The sequence below is a fragment of the Peromyscus eremicus genome, chromosome 12 (assembly GCF_949786415.1).
Source record: "Peromyscus eremicus chromosome 12, PerEre_H2_v1, whole genome shotgun sequence".
NCBI classification, from domain to species: Eukaryota; Metazoa; Chordata; class Mammalia; order Rodentia; family Cricetidae; genus Peromyscus; species Peromyscus eremicus.
Window position 1 is genome coordinate 80021206 of NC_081428.1, and position 19635 is coordinate 80040840.

Consider the following 19635-nt stretch of genomic DNA (forward strand, 5'->3'; position numbering starts at 1 on the left):
TATGCTAATTTCTTGGCCTGGGCGTTGCCATTCTAAGGAGGTAGTGACAATTGTCTGTTATCAGGATCCTAGGGACAGTCTCAGAGAGTACAGATTTATCCCACCTAGCCATGAGGCGCAGCCTTCCTGCCCATCCCTCTGTGCCAGGGGGTAGGGTTTTCTCTTCAGCTTTCCTTTTATTGAGGTTGCGGGGTGTTTGAGAACCCCAGTTTCAGGCATTTCCACCCCTTCCCTTCTCAGGCTCTTTGTGGCATTGAAACTGGGGCTCCTCTGCAGCGTCACCTGGTTGGTGATGCTTCTTGCTTTGCCTCTCGGTCCTCGTCCACTTTAGACGCTGCTGTCCTTCCTTTCGTGAGAGCCCGGCTGTGTGTTTCACTTCTTTATGTAATTTTTAAAAGACTTGTATATACGTGTGTGTGTGTGTGTGTGTGTGTGTGTGTGTGTGTTTGTGTGTGTGAGCGCAGGTGTGCACAGAGGCAGAGGGTTGGATCCCTTGGAACTAGAGTTACAGGAAGTTTTCAGGCCAGCTAATGTGGTCCTTGACTGCTGAGGGATTTCTAACCCTTACCTGCATATTTGAAATGCTATCACTAGATCCCCCCTCCGTCCCCAGCGTTTCTAGGAACTCCCACCCAGTTATCTAGCCTGCTCCTCTCTTCCAGAAAGTTGAGAGCCGATGTAGCTCTGACTCCTAGTGAATCTTTGAGTTTAATTCCTGGTCTTAACCTTCCGTACTTACTTATTCTGTGTGAGTGTGTGTGCAGGCGTTCAGGTGCTGTGGCACAAGTCTGGACATCAGACAACAACCTGTGGGAGTCAGGTGCCTCATTCCACCGTGCGGGTTTGAACCAGGCTGTGAGGCCAGCAGCAAGCGTTTTTACCTGCTGAGCCCTATCACCAGCCCGCAGGTCCTGTTTGTGAAGAGTCTATTTATTTTTTATTTTTTTGGTTTTTTCAAGACAGGTTTTCTCTGTGTAGCTTTGGTGCCTTTCCTGGAACTCGCTCTGTAGACCAGGCTGGCCTCGAACTCACAGAGATTCGCCTGGCTCTGCCTCCTGAGTGCTGGGATTAAAGGCGTGCGCCACCACTGCCCGGCGTGAAGACTCTAAATAAGGTTATGAACCTGGTCATGAGGAATATTGACAAGAAAGGGGGAGTGATCCAAGGTGATCACTTCAGGATTGCAGGGCCTCTTTAGATCTTCCCTCTGGCAAGAAAGCTTTCCTTGGTGACCTCTGTCCACTTAAGTGTGTACTGTGTTCTGTGTGGTCCGCTAGCTCTGGTGTCCTGTGCTGGAGGACTGCAGCCCGGGCTGTTAGTGTCCAGCCATAATGAGCTACTCTTTGAAAAGGGCCGGAATTATGACTTGATATGAGACCACACATGACGAACTCTGAAACATAAAACTGAGAAGTTAAATCAACTATAAAGTTAGTTTAGAACATTAAGCAAAAACACAGGTAACTCTAAGTCACTCGAAGCACCATCAGGACCAAATGTATTTCAATTTGATGTCTGTTGTTTATTTTAATGCCATTGTAAACTATAAGCTCGTACTATACATGATGCTATAAATAGAAAATTTTACTTTTCTCATGTTTATATTGAATTTAATTCGATTTCTTACTGCTTTTCTCTCTCGCCCATTGCCACCCTCTCTTTCTGTTACATAGCTGCAGTAGATACCCAGAATGGATTTAAACATTTTGGGGGGGGTGGGGGGGCTGGAGATGACTCCACAGTTAAGGGCACTGGCTGCTCTTCAGACAACCTGGGTTTCATTCCCCTAACCCACGTGGCAGCTCACACCTGTCTATAGCTTCAGCTCCAGTGGATCCGATGCTTTCTTCTGGCCTCTGTGGGCTGCATGCATGTTGTGAACAGATATACATGCAGGCGAAACATCCATGAATATAAAACAAAAATAAAATCTTTAAAAAGCCCTCCACCCCTGAACTGTTGAATTGTGGGTGCAGATTTGCTTGAGGACAGCACGGTCCAAAGTTGTATCATCCTAGGAGTCCGCAGCACCTGAAGCCGACCTTTGCTGTCCCCAGTGGGCTGTGGGGCGGCTGAGCTGATAATCTTCCTTGCTCTCCTCCAGGATACGGTGCCAGTCATAGTGGACTACTGCCTTCTGCTTCAGCGAAAGTGAGTATCCACTGCCTGTCAGCCTCCGTCAGTTCGAACCCAGGTAGTCTCTTGCTTAGGAGTTCTCTAAGTTTCACTGGAATTTTTCTTAATTTGCACAGACTTCATTCTTTCATTTTCAGACTCTTCATATGATAAACTTAACTTTCCCCGAACAGAGACTTGTGGTCTGTCATCTGTGCTTGTGTGCACCAGGGGTGGAGGGAGAGGTATCATGTAGGGTGATGCGCTCTTACGGGCCGTTACCACAGTATTTGTATCTTTTGTTCTCAGAGCCTTTTTTTTTTTTTTTTTTTTTTTTTTTTGGTTTTTCGAGACAGGGTTTCTCTGTGTAGCTTTGCGCCTTTCCTGGAACTCGCTTTGGAGACCAGGCTGGCCTCGAACTCACAGAGATCCGTCTGGCTCTGCCTCCCGAGTGCTGGGATTAAAGGCGTGCGCCACCACCGCCCGGCTCAGAGCCTTTTAATTAAAAACAAAGTCAGTGTAAAACTGTAGATTAGAGTTTTTAGGTTTAAGTATTAGCTTTATTAACTTCCCACATGTGCCGTTCATATTCTTTGACACTTGTAACAGCCGAGCACCTCTAGGCCCTTTATATCGGTGTCTGTAACTGTTGTAGCACTTTGTTAACGTGTATAGCAAGGGGGTAAGCGTTGCTCATCTATTTCATAGATGATGTGCCGCAGGCAGCAAGCGACTAAGAAACTTGTCAGGTTCTCACAGGAGCTGTTGGGGCAAAGGTGAGATTCTCGGCACAGGAGTCTAGCTCCTGAGCTCCTAAGGGCTAAAGATCGTGTGTGAGTATATAATTCATGTACAACTAAGACCCCAACAGCACTCACTTGGCTTATGAATATGCATATCCTTTGGGAACTAGATTCCTAAAAGGCTGGATTGTACTGTTGTGAAGGGTATCAAGGGGCAGTTGTTTGCTCTGTCTGATTTGACTGTGTCGTGGGGAGGTACAGTCCTGTGTGAAGGTTATCAAGGGGCAGTCGTGTGCTCTGTCTGATTTGACTGTGTCATGGGGAGCTACAGCTTCTGTGTGAAGGTTATCAAGGGGCAGTCGTGTGCTCTGTCTGATTTGACTGTGTCATGGGGAGCTACAGCTTCTGTGTGAAGGTTATCAAGGGGCAGTCGTGTGCTCTGTCTGATTTGACTGTGTCGTGGGGAGCTACAGTCCTGTGTGAAGGTTATCAAGGGGCAGTCGTGTGCTCTGTCTGATTTGACTGTGTTGTGGGGAGCTACAGCTCCTGTGCACTTGTGGCTCAGATTGACTCCGTGGTTCAGCTGTCATCAGTGATGCGCACGTGCTGCAGTAGAGATACTGTTGACAGTCTTGCATTGTACAGTTTCCTCCTTAGAAGTAAGTGCTGAAGGGAGAAGTTTCCTCGGGTGTGAAGACCTTCGAAGACTTGACGTCGTGATGCTGTATGGGCCCTCTGCGTCCTTTCCTGATAGAGTGTAATTTTTACCCCATTTTCACACTCACTTTCTTGCTAGTTATGTTTTTAATTTTTTTTGTTTGCTTTTCGTTTTTTGAGACAGGGTTTCTCTGTGTAGTTTTGATGTCTGTCCTGGATCTCGCTCTGTAGACCAGGCTGGCCTCGAACTCACAGAGATCCACCTGGCTCTGCCTCCGGAGTGCTGGGATTAAAGGCGTGTGCCACCACCACCCGGCTATGTTTTTAATTTTTAAAATAAACCTTAGTAATTTAGGTTTATATATTTTGATTCATTTAACTCTCAAATTTCAGAGAGGCAATGCTGGCCTTGTTTCCAGAGCAGGAAGTGTAGGTAAAGAGGCTCCCCAATGGTGTTAACTATTGCAGTCCACTGAACTCTTCACATCGATAGAATTCTAATTATAGCAGGACACGCTTCTCTACTAAAAAGCGTGGTTCTTGGTGTAAAGTGGCTCTTTAATACTTGATGATTGAATGAACAAGGTGGCTGGTGCTCCCTGTCTGGAGTGCTGAGTTCTCTCACAGCGACCCAAAGTTAAGATGACCCCAAAGGTTGTAAAATGAAGGACAAGATGGGGTAAAAAGTCTGGCAAATATTGTATGTTGTTCTCAAAAATGTTCTGTAGATAAACATTTCTTATATGTATGATTTCAAAAGAAAATATTCTCCAATCAGCCAGCTAGCCAGAGAGCAGGGATTTCTCATTAAACACGTTAACAGAAGACAGAACTCCTCCACCTTTTAGTCTCATTAGACTGACTCTCTTTATCATCCTTCATTTCCGCCACCCCTTTCCATAGTCTTCTACCTCAGCATGTTTTCCTCTGGGTCGTTTCGGGGTCAATACAGTGCTCGTCACTGGGAATCTCCCAGAGGAATACCAGAGTCACGGCATATTCCGGTCATTTTGTAGCTCTCCCTCCCCGCCTCCTCTTTTTACTCCTGGGCACATGCTCCTCACTGCCTGGTCGGTGATAGAAATACCACAGTTTTCTTGTCTCTCAGTTTTGTTTCCTGAGTCTCAAAACTCGATTGTGTTGGTCCAGCTTCTGTTTGATGAGGGTCCCACATGACTGTTTTCTTTACTCCTGGGCCTGGCCAGCTCTTTAAGTTCCAGCAACCACCGGAGGGCCAGGGCACATCACCACCATGGTGTAAGGGCCTGAGGTTGTGCAGGCTTTGGATCCTCTCTCTTTCTGTTCTAGATCTGAGCTGTTCTTGATTTAGCTTCTTCCCATTTAACTTTCTTTCCCCTTGGTCTAAGATCCTGTCTAGTCCTGGGCTTAGGGGAAGGATCGAAGAAGCTGTTTGATCAACATTGATCCTTTATTCCTAAGCCATCTCTCTGTTAGGTTCCTTCCATTTCAAATGTGGTAATTAAAGTGTTAGATGTGAGCCGGGCGGTGGTGGCGCACGCCTTTAATCCCAGCACTCGGGAGGCAGAGCCAGGCGGATCTCTGTGAGTTCGAGGCCAGCCTGGGCTACCAAGTGAGTTCCAGGAAAGGCGCAAAGCTACACAGAGAAACCCTGTCTCGAAAAACCAAAAAAAAAAAAAAAAAAAAAAAAAAGTGTTAGATGTGAATATGCCGTGTTTAAATACTCACATGAAGTCAATACTGAATGCTAGAGGATAAATACTAAATGTTCAGAGTTGCCACCACTAATCAGGTTACAGTGGTCAGTAGTTAGGCTTGCTTGACCAGAGGATTGTTACATGTGTGTACCTTCTCCATCTTTCTCCTTAAACTGGTGTTCTCCGCTTGCTCTGTATTTACTCTTTCTTCTTCACACCCAAATATGAAAAGGACTCGTGCCATTGAGATTCCCCTTAGGAGCAAATTGTGTACAGTGTAAATATCATCTTACTAGACTTAATGTCAGTTTTATTGTGCAGTGCCCCAGAGCCCCTGTGAAGGAACCCTAATTTTGAAAGTCATGTAAAAATGGGTGCAGTATTTGGATTATATTTCAGTAAAGCGTAATTGTGCTGGCCACCTTGAGTTTCCATCACTGTGGGTAGTATCTGGAGTGATTAAACTCAGTGACTCCGTTGTGTGGGAAGCTGAGCCATCAGTAGTTCAGCAAGCCCCAGTGGACACGCAGTAGTTAGTCCTTGGCTATTCCGAGCTGGCTCGATGTACGTAGTGGAGATCGGCAGGTCTGCTGCTTGACAATGCCCACTTCTCTTTCCTCTCAGAACTTTCAGTTATCATCAGAAAGTTCTTCACGTTAAAAAGAAAGTTATAAAACTGATCATGTATAAGATGAGTTTAACCATTTTTTTTCTGTTTGCAGCAAAAAAAAAAAATAAGCTCTCTAAAACGTATTTATTACTACAAGTGTTAGTAAAAGTGACGCCTCTAGAACCTCATCTGTTATTCATAATGGACTTTGTTCTAGGAGGTGAGGCTGAAATAGTGCACAGCAGGGCTGCAGTTAGCCCTCAGGAAACACGTCAGCACCTCAGAGAATACAGACTAAGTGTAGAAACTGTGTGTGTACCTTTCTCTCCTCCTCCTTCCCAGAATAACGAGATCGTGTTGTGGAATCTTGTTTCCTTTTTGTCATGAGGTAGTGATATGGATCGGAGTTACCGAGTCTGGTGGTTCTTGCTTTCTGATCCTAGCTCCGAGTGAGTGCCTTGAGTCTTACCGACACTGTACGCTGCCCTTCGCACAGAAGTGTCTTCTCTGTTAACGTTGGTGCTGTGCGCTGAACTTGTGGTTCCCCTGGAGACGTGAAGGATTAGACAGGAAGCTCATCTGTAGCTCACAAGAGTGTTTAGGTGTCGGAAGCGGGAGAAGGGTGCAGGGTCCCTGGGTAGTTTGTCCACTCCATCATGTCTTCCCTCTTACCTGTCCCTCCTGTCGCCGTCACTGCCGTAAGAGGCAATTGCCCTAAGAGTTGAACACAGGAGGTAGGCTAGAGAGCTGCGTGCTCTTCAGCGAGCCGCAGAACGCCGTCAGCTTCTTTGGTTTTATACTTATTTATGTGTTTGTTTTGGTGAGGAGAACATGCCACAGCCTGAGCGTGTAGGTGAGAGGAAACCTTGCAGAATCGTTTCTCTCTCTCCTTCTACCCTGTGGGACCCGAGATCAAATCCAGGTTTCCAGGCTTAGTGGCAAGCTCCCTTATGCACGGAATCAGTTTTGTTTTTAGTCCAAGATGGCCTTGAACTGATAATCACCCTGCTTCAGCTTTCTGGGTGGTGGGATTACTGGAATGCAACACCCTGTCTGCCAGCATCTCTTACGCTGGAAAGAATTGTTGGAAAGGTTTGCTTTGTACGCTATTGCGAAGTTCAGTGCAAACATTGTTAATGCTTCTATTAAACTGGTGTGAATTGAAATTTGGAGAAGATGTGACATACTTAGACTAAGTTTAATGGATGTTTGGAATGTTCCTAAAGCTAACTGTTTTTTTCCTTTCTGCTGCAGGGATCTTTTATTTAGCCAAATGTATGACAAATTAAGTGAAAACTCAGTGGCAAAAGGAGTGTTCTTGGAGTGCCTCGAGCCCTACATTTTAAGCGACAGATTGGTGGGGATTACACCCCAGGTCATGAAAGACTTGATTGTTCATTTCCAAGACAAAAAGCTAATGGAAAATGTGGAAGCCCTCATTGTACACATGGACATCACCAGCCTAGACATTCAGCAGGTGAGTTGACAGTCTGCCCACTTGAGCAAGCGCTGTTCCTTCACTGATTATACTTACCTGACCAATAAGGCCGCTCCCTGCCCTCCACAGACCCTAGTTAGTGAGCCCTTTCGCTTATTGATACACTTCTTAGGACTTTATGTAAGTAGAAATGAGGTAAAAAATGCCCCCAAGCCAGAGAGTGATCCTCAGCCATTCTTCAGAGCTCCTGGCCCTTCATCTTTAAATCACCCAGGAAAGGCTTCTTGCCTGACCCTTTCTCAGTTTGCTCACTAACATAGGTTTCATCTGGCAGGTTGTTTCCGACCATGAATACCTTCTCATTAATAAAGACCTTTCTTACATTTAAGAGAATGATGTCATTTAAAAATCAGCTGGCACACAAGCAGAATTGAGTTTTGAAATGAGAGGATGGTGTGGGAGGAAATGAGAGGGCTTTTTAGATCAAGTCGGCAGCCTGTGGTGGATGGTGAGCTTTCGGTCTTTATGTGAGGGTCGGTTTTGTTGCTTCAAGCATTTCACAGTCTAATTCTTTAATTCTCATTAGTCCTCATAATGAGTGTCCAAGCTTCTCCAGCTAAGATCTGAGAGGCTTTCAGATGTCTTAGGAGGGTCGGTCCCTTCTAAAGGTTCAGATCCCACAGAAAGAGAGCTTGGAAACACCATTATTCTTTTCCTAATGTGAGCATTTGAGGTAAAGCAGGGTTCTCTGTGCACATGCCTTTTTGGTATGTGGGTGATTTGGTGTAGATGGCATGGTCTGCCAACAGCCCAGTGTTTTGAGAACATGTCACTTTGCTCATAGATGACTGTCACAGCTAGGAGAAATTTTTATTCCTTCCTAGTATTTTCAGCTTTTGCTAAGTACAATGTAAATACGCTCTGATCTCTCTCTCTCAATCTCCCTCTCTCCCTCTCTCCCTCTCTCCTTCTCTCCTTCTCTCCCTCTCTCCCTCTCTCTCTCTCTCTCTGCTTGTTTGCTGGTGTGTATCTTTGGATGTGGAGGCCAGAGCTCAGTCTTGGGTGCTGTTCTTTAGGAAGTACCCAGCTTCTGTCTGGGCCTGTTCCTGGGACCTGAGCTCCCTGATTAAGTTAGGGCTGCGGGCCAGAGCTCCAGGGGTCCTCCTGTCCTCACGTCCCTGGTGCTGGGATTATGTGTCCACCACCACGCCTGGCTCTTCTCCTGATGCTGAGGACTAAACTCAGGTCCCTAAGTTTGGATAATTTTTACATCCTCCTTTTAGTTTCTTTTATCTGCAGCATTTGTCAACTCCTTCCATAGTGCTTGTTGTGAGCCAGGCTCTGAGGCTGCTGAAGTTATCCTGGTGTCCAGTGCCTCTTCATAAAGCTTAAATTAAAGGAGAGAAGTTTGGCAGTTAGCAGAAAGATAAAATTTGAAAACAAGTGTTAGATTACAAATCAAAAGGCTGATGTAGTAGAGATAGGCTACCTGAGGCTGCCTGACTACAGAGGATCTTTCTGACAGACAGAAGGTATCAGAAAACTGAGGGTGGTGGTGTGTGTCTGTTATCCCAGGATTTGGGGTTGTGGAGGATTAGAGGTTCAAAATACAGAGTAAGACAGACTACAGCCAGTCTGGGATCCATGAGACTCTCTTTCAAAGAAAAAAAAAAAAAGGCGTTCAGATGCAGAGAGAAGAAATCAATGGTGCATGTATTTTGGATGAGAAGTTCATTTTAGGTAAAAACCAATGTAAAGGGGAGAAGAGACTCTGCCTTGTGTATAAAATGATGGGAAAGAGGCAAGCAGATCTGGAGGCCAATGATTAGAAGCAGAGCTCCCAGGAAAGGAAAAATGTGTTCACTGTGTTCTAAGAGCTGTATAGAAATCATTAGACTGTTTAGCAGAATCACTCTGCTGCCAGGGATGGTAGATGATGGAGAAGGTCAGTGTGGTGGAGAAGGTCAGTGTGGTGGAGAAGGTCAGTGTGGTGGAGAAGGTCAGTGTGGTGAAGAAGGTCAGTGTGGTGGAGAAGGTCAGTGTGGTGGAGAAGGTCAGTTTGATTTGATGTTTTGGAGACTAAGTTGGGTGTAAGGATGTATGAGCGAGGTAATGAGGGTACGTAAAGATGTTGTTTTACGGACAGGGTGAATAGTGATCACCTGAAGGTAACTGGAAGACAAGCAGTCCGACTCTGAAAGGCAGAGGCAGGAGTGTTACTTACCATTTGTTCTGTGATAGCTGCTAGACATCTTGGTGAAGATCTTAAGCAGCTGGATGGGGCAGGGGGAGGTTAGGGTGGAAGACATGTCCGTCATAGTAAGGAGAGAGAGAGGGTGGAAATCGTACAAATATCTCTTGTTCTTCTACTTCTGCCCCTGGCCACTTGTCCTTGTCTCTGCCAAGCCATTCTCCTCCAGTCGTTTTGACAGTGGATGATGTGACACAGCCCTCATGGGAACAGAAAACAAGGACCTCATTCTGCTAGGCGTCTGCTCTTTTCCCTCAACATCTCCTCTCCTCTCCGTTCATCCATGCCACAATCCTTTCCCGTGTAGTCTCCTGTCCTTACCGTCTCCTGCCCATGCAGCCCCTCATGGTCATCTGTCTTCTGACTCATGTGCCGGGTGTCCTTAGGCCTCAGCTCATGCTGTTCTGAGTGACTTTGAATGCTGAGGAGGAAGTCGGGCTCCTTTAGAATGCTTATCTAATCGTAAGCAATTGTGTGTGCATGAGTGTGTTTAGTTGGATGTCTTCTACAAGTCTTTTCATTATTTCTTTTATTTTTGAGATTATAATATAATTATATCATTTCCCCCTTCCCTTTCCTACCTCTAGACCCTCTCATATATCTCTTGATGAGTCTTAACTTACACCATTTCATTGTCTTCTTCGATGGGTGTCCAAGCTGAGTGTGAGCTCTACGAAGGTAGAGCTCCAGGCTGCATTTTTCTGAATCGCTTTATTCTAGTACTAAAGAGATGTTTTGTGAATTTTTGAAGACTCTTTTAATGATTAAAAGTAAAATGAATATTGAAAAGAGAAGGTTACAAAGAAACGAAATCAGAAGTTGAAGGCTATTTTAAAGTAGCTATTGTACTGTTTGAACTAATACTGAGCCTGCAGTAACACCCTTTCTTTGGGTTTGAGATTTAAATTTCAGTTTCCACCAGAGAAAAAGGAGTAAGAAAACTTAGGGAAGAGAAAGGTCTTCATTCCCAGAGTTGGAAGGAAAATCGTTGGTGTCAGATGACTCAGGAGACTCTCCCCTTTACAGGTGGTTCTCATGTGTTGGGAGAATCGTCTGTATGATGCCATGATCTATGTCTACAACAGAGGCATGAATGAGTTCATTAGCCCAATGGAGGTAAGACACTTTCTAACTCGATGCATTTAATATTCTAATGTCCCTCTACTCTATAGTTGTATACTTGGAATAGCTTGCTTTCATCTGATCATTTAAAAATTTTATATCGGTTTATTAGAACTGTTCATTTTTTAAAAAAATTAATTTTTTTGTTTTGTTTTTCAAGACAAGGATTCTCTGTGTAACCACCCTAGCTGTTCTGGAACTCGCTTTGTAGAACAGTCTGGCCTCGAACTCACAGAGATCCTCCTGTCTCTGCCTCCCAAGTGCCGGGATTAAAGGCATGTGCCACCATGCCCATCTCTAAAAAAATAATTTTTTTATTGTGTTTGTGTGTGTATATACATGTTAGTGTGTTTATGTGTGGATAGGCATGTGTGTGCATGTTGAGGTTGCGTGCGTGCTTGCTTGTGTGTGTGTGTATGTGTGTGTATTCTCTTTCTTCTGCCACGTGTGTCCTGGGGGTTAAACTCCGGCTGCCAGTGTGCCTTCAGCACTGAGCCATCCACTCACTGGCCCTTACCTCTGGACTTTGAGGTGGTATTTATTTTTTTAATTTTTTGTTGATGATTGAACTCAGGACCTCTGTGCATTCTCTACCACAGAGCTGCACCTTTAGTCTCAGTGGTCTTTAGTGGCGTATGTAAATATTTAAATATCAGGGAACAGTAGACAGAAATAATGCCTACTCTTAACTTTAAGTTCTATTGTGTTTTATGTAACTTTTCCAAAAGGTCTAAGAAATTTTTATGATTATGATAGCAAATGAAGTGCTGTTGGGCAGTGCTGATTTGTGAGTATGTTCTGTGGGTACCAGTGTTAAGGCATTCATGATGATGCTGTCTCCCAGGAGACCTCATGGGAGAATGTAGAAGCAGAGGCTTTGAGTGCAATCATCTTGTCACTGCAGATGATGTGGCTACAGACACCTATGTCCTTCTCAGCCCCTGCTTGTTGCAGTCATGACAAAGTTACCCCGAGGAGCTAGACGCTCACTTTAGAATTGTTTGGTCAGTAGTCGCTCATTCAGTTGCCATTTGTTGGAGCACACCACCTTCAATTTTGGTCACACTCCTTTCTCTTGGTCAGTTTCTAACCCCGACTGGACGATATTGGGAATGTGTTCTTTGCTTTAACCGTGTCAGCTGTTCCCTCACATGTGGAGTGTTCTCATGCCACTTCTAGACCAACAGTAGAAGAATTAATGTAGTTTCCAGTTTTTCTCAAAACAGTTCCTTCAAAACCAGTTCTAATTTGAGGCATTTATTCCACATTGATAAAAATGGTTGTCGAGGTAGGGTTGGTAAGATGGCTCAGTGAGTAAAGGCTCTTGACAACCTGACCTTGATCCCTGGAACCTACATGCTGGAAGCAGAGAACCAATTCTCACAAATTGTCTTTTGACCGGCACATACATCCTGTGGTACACCCATATACTCCCACATAGACACATAGAAATAAATTAATTTAAAAAATTAAAGTGGTTGCTGTATTTTTATGTTGCTTTTGACAATTTTATTTTATATGCTTTTGTTTATTTATGAGAGGCCAAGCAAATATCATGACAGCCATTGTAATAACTCAGTTAAAAACTAGGCCTCTGTTCCTGCTTCTTGGAACTGAGCAGGCAGTTTCTGAGGAAGCCATGAACAAAGGACAATCAGTCTTCAGTGCCTCTGACAGCAGAGACAAGGGAGATAGCATGTACCAAGCCTGGGCCACTGAGCCAGCCCCCACAGTCAGCACGGACTAGGCCAGCTAGCCTCAAAGCACAAAGCCCGGGACTTATCCAGGCCAGCCTAAAATGGGAAAAGCTGTAGCCCTAACCAGCCCCTGACTAGCCCTAGCCAATTAGAATGTACTAATATGATTGCCACTTGCTTAAGCCAATCATCTCTGAGATGACCTAACTGCCCTAGGAGCTCCCCTTAGCTAATCTTAAAAGGAGCCTGCGAGCTTCTCTTGGGCTTGTCATCATTTTGCCTCAGTGTTAGGATGGCAGGCCCCCGCATGCTGGAATAATAAACACTCTTGGTGATTACATACATGGATAGTGGTCTGTTGTAGGGCTTCTGCAGGACACTAACAGTTTACAGTCTGGTTTATGTTTCTACCTCTATGTTTCAGGTGGGACATTAGGCTTGAGCTTGCCTCTCTTTAGTTCAGTGTAGTTTCCAACTTGAATGGGTTTCGGTAGGGGCAGCCTGGAATTTGTTATTAAGCAGTTTGGAGACGCAAACAGTAGACATTAGGTTCACCCAGTGGTTCCTTTTTTTCAGTATGCAGGGCTTAGCTGTTTTAGTACTGAAGAGGTCTACATTAAAAGACAATTTGCATCTTGAAAATTTCTGGGTTTTCCTGCCCCGGCCAGCGGGGTCTTCAACGGGGGACCTAAAGGGAGGGCCAGTGAATGAGAGGGACAAGAGACACAAAGAATGAGAGCAAGACAGGACATCTGATCAAGCTCCAAGATTTTATTTTCTTCTTAAGGCATATATAGGCAGGGGCAAAGCGGGGTACAGGCAGGGAGGGGACTTTAATCATGGGTTATTCAGCCAACAGGGAATGTTGCTATGGGGATTATCTATTCTTGCAGTGCGGTCACCTGATTTCTGAGAAGAGGTTCTGGTGCTATGAAGACTTAAGCAAGGCCTAGATCTAGAAAAAGAGGAGAGAAGCCCAAATATGGCGGCATGTGTGTCAAGGGTCACTTAGGCTTATGACTCCCGTCATTTTCCAGGATAAAAGGCTGTGAAATCCCCCTAGTGCCCTGTATTGGGAGGAAAGTCCTCTACTAATTTAAGTCTGAGTGGTGGTAGGGAATAAGGGGGCAGTGGAGAAGGGACTGCAGTGTGCAGAGAGGAGGAAGGATAATTCTCCACTCACTAATGGGTAGTTCTAAGAACAGACAGAAGGAAAGGTTGACACACCCAAGGCCTTAGAGGGAAGGGGCGGAGTTAGGGCTTCCAGAGGAGAGCTTTCTGCTTGTGTCCCTTTAAATAATGTGAGCAACTCTCCACATTGGCTAGCCTCTGATCCTGGGTTTCTCCTGTCTCCACCACCGGAGTAGCTGGGATGAGCTGAGACTGCAGGTGTCTGCTCCTTTTTTTTTTTTCCCCATGCTTCCTGATGCTAATGGACAGATGAGCTTGCACTTCTTGGTGCTAACAGTCTGTCCAGTGGGGTCTCACTGGGTACACAAACCACACGTAAGGGCAGGCCCCAGGCCCAGCAATGGATGGGCTTTTGAGATTTATTGTCTCATATTGCTTTGTTTGGGCATTTTTAAAATCTTACTGGCTCTTTGCTTGTATATTATGGTTTCTGATTTTGTGTGTGTGTGTCATATTTTTTCTTTTTTTCCTACCTTTTTAAAAAAAATCTGTTTTTTTTTTCTTGTTTGTTTCTAAAGAGAGAAAAAGAAGGTGGGGAGGAGGAGAGCATCTCAGAGGAGTTTGGGGAAGGGAAACTGTGATCAGAATATATGTGTATAGATACACATACATATATATATATAGTTTTATTGTATATATTGTATTAAAATTTATTGTATATATTGTATTAAATTTTATTTTCAATGAAAAAACAGAGTAAGGTGGATTAAAATAAATTGTAAACACAGCTTGTGAAACTGCCGTAATCGTGGTAAATAGTCTTGTGTTTGGTTACAGTATGAGGGCAGCAAGGGCATGAAGCAGTTGAGTGTCCAGAGCCGTCAGGGCAGTTCTGTAAGGGCTTTTAGTCATTATCCTAGGGGGGTGAGGGAATAATATAAATACCTTAAAGGGACCTACTCTGTGTATCTCAAATAATAAATATTCATAAAAACCTTTTTTAAGAAGTTAGTTTATTTCCAGTCAGGAATGTTGGGCATGGTGACTCATATCTAGAATCCCTGTACTTAAAGCTGAGACAGGAGGATTGCTATGAGTTATAGGCCATCCTAAGCTACAGAGTAAGACCTTTTCTCCAAAACCAGACAAGAATTCCTCTGGAAGACCCTGGCAAAGCTCTCTTTTGGTTTGTACGTTTGAGGTGATGTAGGTAATGAGCTTTTCCCTGGGGTCCGTACGTTTGAGGTGATGTAGGTAATGTGCTTTTCCCTGGGGCTGCAGCTGTTGGGATGTTTCCAGTGCAAAGTCGTCTTTATCACTTTGATGTGATGCTGTTCCTTCATTTGATGACTCGTCTTTGAATAATAAAGCTCTTTCAGAGCCTAAGATGCTTTTTATATCAGAAATCACATCCTCGACCAAGACCTTCCTGTAGCTGGCGTTTATTAAATGAGGATGTGGCTTCAACATTTCCTGGGTGATTCTTCCACATAGCTCTGTTCATAGTAAGTTTTGGATTTAAGCTCAACAGCAAGTAACTAACTCCATCACAGAAAGGATTAATAAATGTTCTTGATTATCTTTAAAAATATTATGCTTTGAAACAATGATGCTTTTTCTGTTTGAATTTAGAAACTTTTCAAAGTTATTGCCCCTCCTCTGAATGCAGGAAAAGCTCTTACAGGTATGACTTTTTTCTCTTTCGAAAGATTTCTGTTACATTGTGATTGATGTGTTTGATGGGGGCGGGGTGGGGCGGGGCGGGGGGCCGGCGGCAGGCGCATACATGCTTTACAGCGCACATGTGGAGGGCAGAGGCTAGCACTTAGAGTCCCCTGGTTCTCTCCTTCCTCCTCCACTTGGGTCACTCTCAGGCCACCAGGCTCACACAGCGTGTGTACCTTTCACCACTTTCAACCCTGACTGTTGTGCCGGCCCTCCCCTACCTTATTTCTGGAGACAGGCTTTCTCCCTGAACCTGGGATTCTCGGATGTGGCCAGCCAGTTCTGGGAGCTTGCCTGGCAGTGCTGAGGTTACAGTGTGCATGGCCGTACCTGGCTTCTCTGTGGTGCTGGGGATCCAGGCTCAGGCTCGCGTGTTTACACAGCGGGCGCTCCTCCCACCGAACTATGCGCCTAGTCCCTCCCCCATTTTCTTCTGATACGGATTTCTTATTTCATTAGAAAACGCATGTTATTACATATATGCCTTTTAAACTCTAGTGAGATTTATTTTATGGCTTAGTATCTGGTCTGTTTTAGAGAGTGTTTCAAATACACTGGAGAACATATTGAAAGTATTCTGTTTAGTGGAGTGTTCTGGTATTGGTTTATGGTTTTGTTCAAGTCTCGCATGTCCTGCCTGTCTTCTGTCATTGTTTTATTGAAAACTGGTACGGAGATCCTTACTGCTATTTCTTTGTTCTGTCTCGTGCCTCAGTTTTTCAGTTTTTATAGCCAATATTCAGAAAATGTTTATCATTTGGATGAACGGCAGTTTGATGGGACCTCCTCACATTGCTTATAACTATGATGATATTTAACTTTTCAAGTTTAATATAACCTAGCTCCTTTTGTGAAGTAATTCCTAAAGGCTTAATAACTTGTTTGTTATCAGAATGTCTTTTGTTCATGGTAAATAAACTGGTGGCATTATATACCAAAATTACTTTAGTTCAAATAGGAAAGTAGATTCCTGCCAGACTCGCCTAATCGCCATTTAGCTGAACTGAAGCAGCAATATAAATTAATTTTTTATTGCTTTTCAAAAGTTTGTGAGCTGCATCTTACTACCTTCGAAGGTTTTGACTTCATGTGGAAGTTAATGTTTATGAAAATTGCTAAGTTACACAGTGCAAGCCTTAGAATTCCGAAGCATTTGTCCTGGGAAACTGGAAGACAGACCTAAGAAGGACTTTGCTTACGCTTTGCTCCATCAGGGGCATACCGGCTTCTGCTCAGCCACCCAGAGATAAACTGCGGCCACTGAGCTGTGAACAAAAGCTTCATTTTGTTTAAAATGAAGCTTTTGCTGGAGCTCCTCTGCTGCTTCTGTGGGTCGTTCCTATTACGTGCCATCGGTAACTGTACAGGATAGCGGTACCTACGAACTTCTCAGCCCTCTCTTGTGGCTGCTTCATTAAGCCTGTGCAGGACCTACTCTCTCTTGCCAGTGGGACAGTTCAGGGTCACTTGTAAAATGACAGAGTCAGTGTGGTAGTTTGAAAGAAAGTGGCCCCCAAAGGGAATGGCACTGTTAGGAGGTGTGGCTTTGTTGGAGTACCTGTGGCCTTGTTGGAGGAAGGACTTTGAGGTCTTATATGCTCAAAACATGCCCAGTGTCTTAGGTCAAGATACAGGACTCTCAGCTCCTTCTCCAGCACCATGTCTGCCTGTGTGCCACCATGTTCCACCATGATGATAATGGACTAAACCTCTGAACAGTTAGGTGCCACCTCAGTGAAATGTTTTCCTTTATAAGAGTTGCTGTGATCATGGTGTAGAAGCCCTATCTAAGACAGTCAGGACCTGTTGATCTTTATCTGGATCCTTTTCCCCCAGCATCTTTGACCAGGAATCTCACATGACTTTTGTCTGTCTGTTGTAAGTTTTTTCTAGTTAACAAACTGGTAGATAGTGGGCAGCAAGCACACATAAGGACTTCACACCTCTGACGAAGTGCTCAGTGTAGCCTAGGCGTTGGCACAGTCCTGTGGTGCATGGCCCTCTTCCCGGTTCATCCGAGACAGCCCAGGACTGGGATGATGATTTTCTGGTTGTCTCTGCTCTCAGCTCCTCTGCAGCACATTCCGCTCTCTCATGATATTGTCTGCATCTCCTTTCCTTCTGGAAATACACCCACAACCAAGGTTGCCACTTTCTCCTCAGGGCCACAGCGTCCAGACCCAGTCATGGCAGATGGTGTGTTTTATGGGAGACTGTTTTCTGCCTTCCTGTGTCTGCTTCAGTAGTTGTCTTGATTCTTCCCGAGTCCTCAGTTCTGGAAGTCCAGCAGTGTGGTGCTGACTTTGCTGGGACTTGTGAGGACCTCACGGCAGCCGTCCTCAATGGCAGGTCCTGGCCCTAAGACTGACTGCACCCAATATCAGGCCACGCTGCGCCCACTAATAGAGGTCAGGGAGACTGCTTGTTTCCTTTCATTTAGGATTTTCAGTTCTCTGGCAGGTGAGAGTTTTCCTTTGACCTTCATGGGCGGAGCTTCAGGGTCAGCCTCCGGTGATGAGTAGGGCTTTCTCTGGTCTCCCTGGATATGTGTGCAGCCCTCCTGTGTTCAGTGTTGCTGAGATTCCAGGAACATGTGGGACTCTTTAAACCCCTGCAGATTTATCCTCCACATTATCCTTTCGAAAAGGCCTTCTTTGTCCTCAGTGACAGCAGTACCTCAGGCAGTGTTCAAGGGTAGCAACGATTGTTTTCACGAATGCCCTAAGAGCAGTGCTCTTCTGTCGGAAGGGTGCTGAGTCTGGGTAGGACAGATATGTGGAGAGTCTGGATTCTGCTATCTACCCCACGGAGTATTTCCTCCTCCATTTTGTCAGCCAGTTTTACTAAGAATGGATCTTAAGTGAGCTGCCAGGTTGGTACTGTGCATTGTACATAGAGCCTCCTGAAGACTAGACTGTGCTCTGCCACCCAGCTGCATCCATAGCCCTCGTTCTTGGCGTCTCTGTCTGTCACTTAGGCCAGAGAAATTCGAAGTCTCTGAGTATTGTGTCAGGTGTGCAGGTCACGGTGTGCTTACCCTAAGGGAAAGGCCTCAGGAGAAAAGGACTCTGGGTGCCCTCAGGTTGTTAGCATCTACTTCCTCTTCACAGTAAACGTGCACAGTTGCTTTGTGTATTAAGTGCAGGCTTGCAGGGTTTTTTGCTTGTTTACAATGATGGAGGCAGGAGTCATTTTGTTCAGTCTTAATCTGTTATATCTAATTACAGCCCAAACTTGGTATTATTGAAATAGGCTTGAAAGTTGGTTTTCACACATGTATCTACCATAAATGAGTAGGGAATATAGCACTGAAAAATCTAAATTTTTTTTAGAGTTGTTGAGTTTTTACACCAGAAACACAGTGGGAAGACTTGAACAGTGGAGAGCAGATCTCGATCTTGTTTGCAGGCTCTGCACATCCACCAGTTACCTGCTTGCATGTCAGATACTATGCTGGTTGCTTAGAGTACAGATCACAGATTTCCCACTCCAAAGGAGCTCCTGGGAATGGGATGGTGGAGAGGGGCATGCTAATGAGTAAATTCAGTTCTCTAGGAATATTCTCTGAGCTAGATACACTCTTGCTGAGATTTCTAACAACTAAAGTATTTACATAACCTACTGCCAGCAAGATGACTCAGTGAGTAAAGGCTCTTGCTGCCAAGGCTGAATTCAAGCCCCAGACCCACACGGTAGAAGGAGAGAACTGACTCCAACTCCCAAAGTTGTCTTCTAACCTGCCCACATGCACTCATGGATGCATGCACACATGCGCTAAAAACGTGTACCGTCAGTCAATAAACCTGAACTTGGTGCATCAGTGAGGTGATTGCTGTCATGTGTCATACTAGTTGAGGCGGATCAAATAACACCTTTAATTAAAGTAAAAGATAGCTATTCATGTAGTTTTGAGAAGTTCAGTTTTATTTGTAGGAACATTGCAGACTTTCATATTTGTGAAGATTACTGATAAAGATATTTTCTTACTTGAGTTATGTCTAGGATTCATGTTATAAAACCAGAAGTTCCAGTTCTTCTTTACCAATACCAGCTTCCTTCAGTCTTCACACCATAGTGTTCCCAGTCACTTAATCCGATTGATGGTGTTCCATCCTTTGCTACCTTTTCCCCTTAGCTAAAAACTCATCCATTTATCTTTTTGGTGCTCTAAAAGTCTTACCAAATAACGGAATCTCTTAACATAGTTTAGAACAGTATGTTTAGTCAAGGTTTATTACTTTATAAACATTTGGAAATATGGCCTCCTGAGCCCTGTGCGCTGTGGGTGGTGGGTGTTCATGTGGCCAATGAAAACACACCATAACTACATCTCAGTAGTAATTGGCCATGATCTACAGTTCACCAGCTTTTCTTCCCCTTCCCTGCTCCCAGGCTATCAACAAGAATTCGTAAGCATCTATTTAGCTCTACATGTGTCTACAAATACAATCTAATGGGAAATTTAACACG

At 44.6% G+C, this 19635-nt stretch overlaps 1 protein-coding gene across 1 annotated transcript in view; it reads left to right on the forward strand.

The window, feature by feature from the left end:
- Positions 1–2095: 2095 nt before the first annotated feature.
- Positions 2096–19635, forward strand: part of Vps8 (VPS8 subunit of CORVET complex) — a 153509-nt gene continuing 135969 nt past the window's right edge. Inside the window, exons 1-4 of the mRNA XM_059277052.1 lie at positions 2096–2151; positions 7056–7278; positions 10517–10606; positions 15073–15124. Of these exons, the coding sequence (XP_059133035.1) occupies positions 7075–7278; positions 10517–10606; positions 15073–15124 (346 nt within the window). The 5' untranslated portion in view covers positions 2096–2151; positions 7056–7074. The remainder of the gene's footprint in view (positions 2152–7055; positions 7279–10516; positions 10607–15072; positions 15125–19635) is intronic.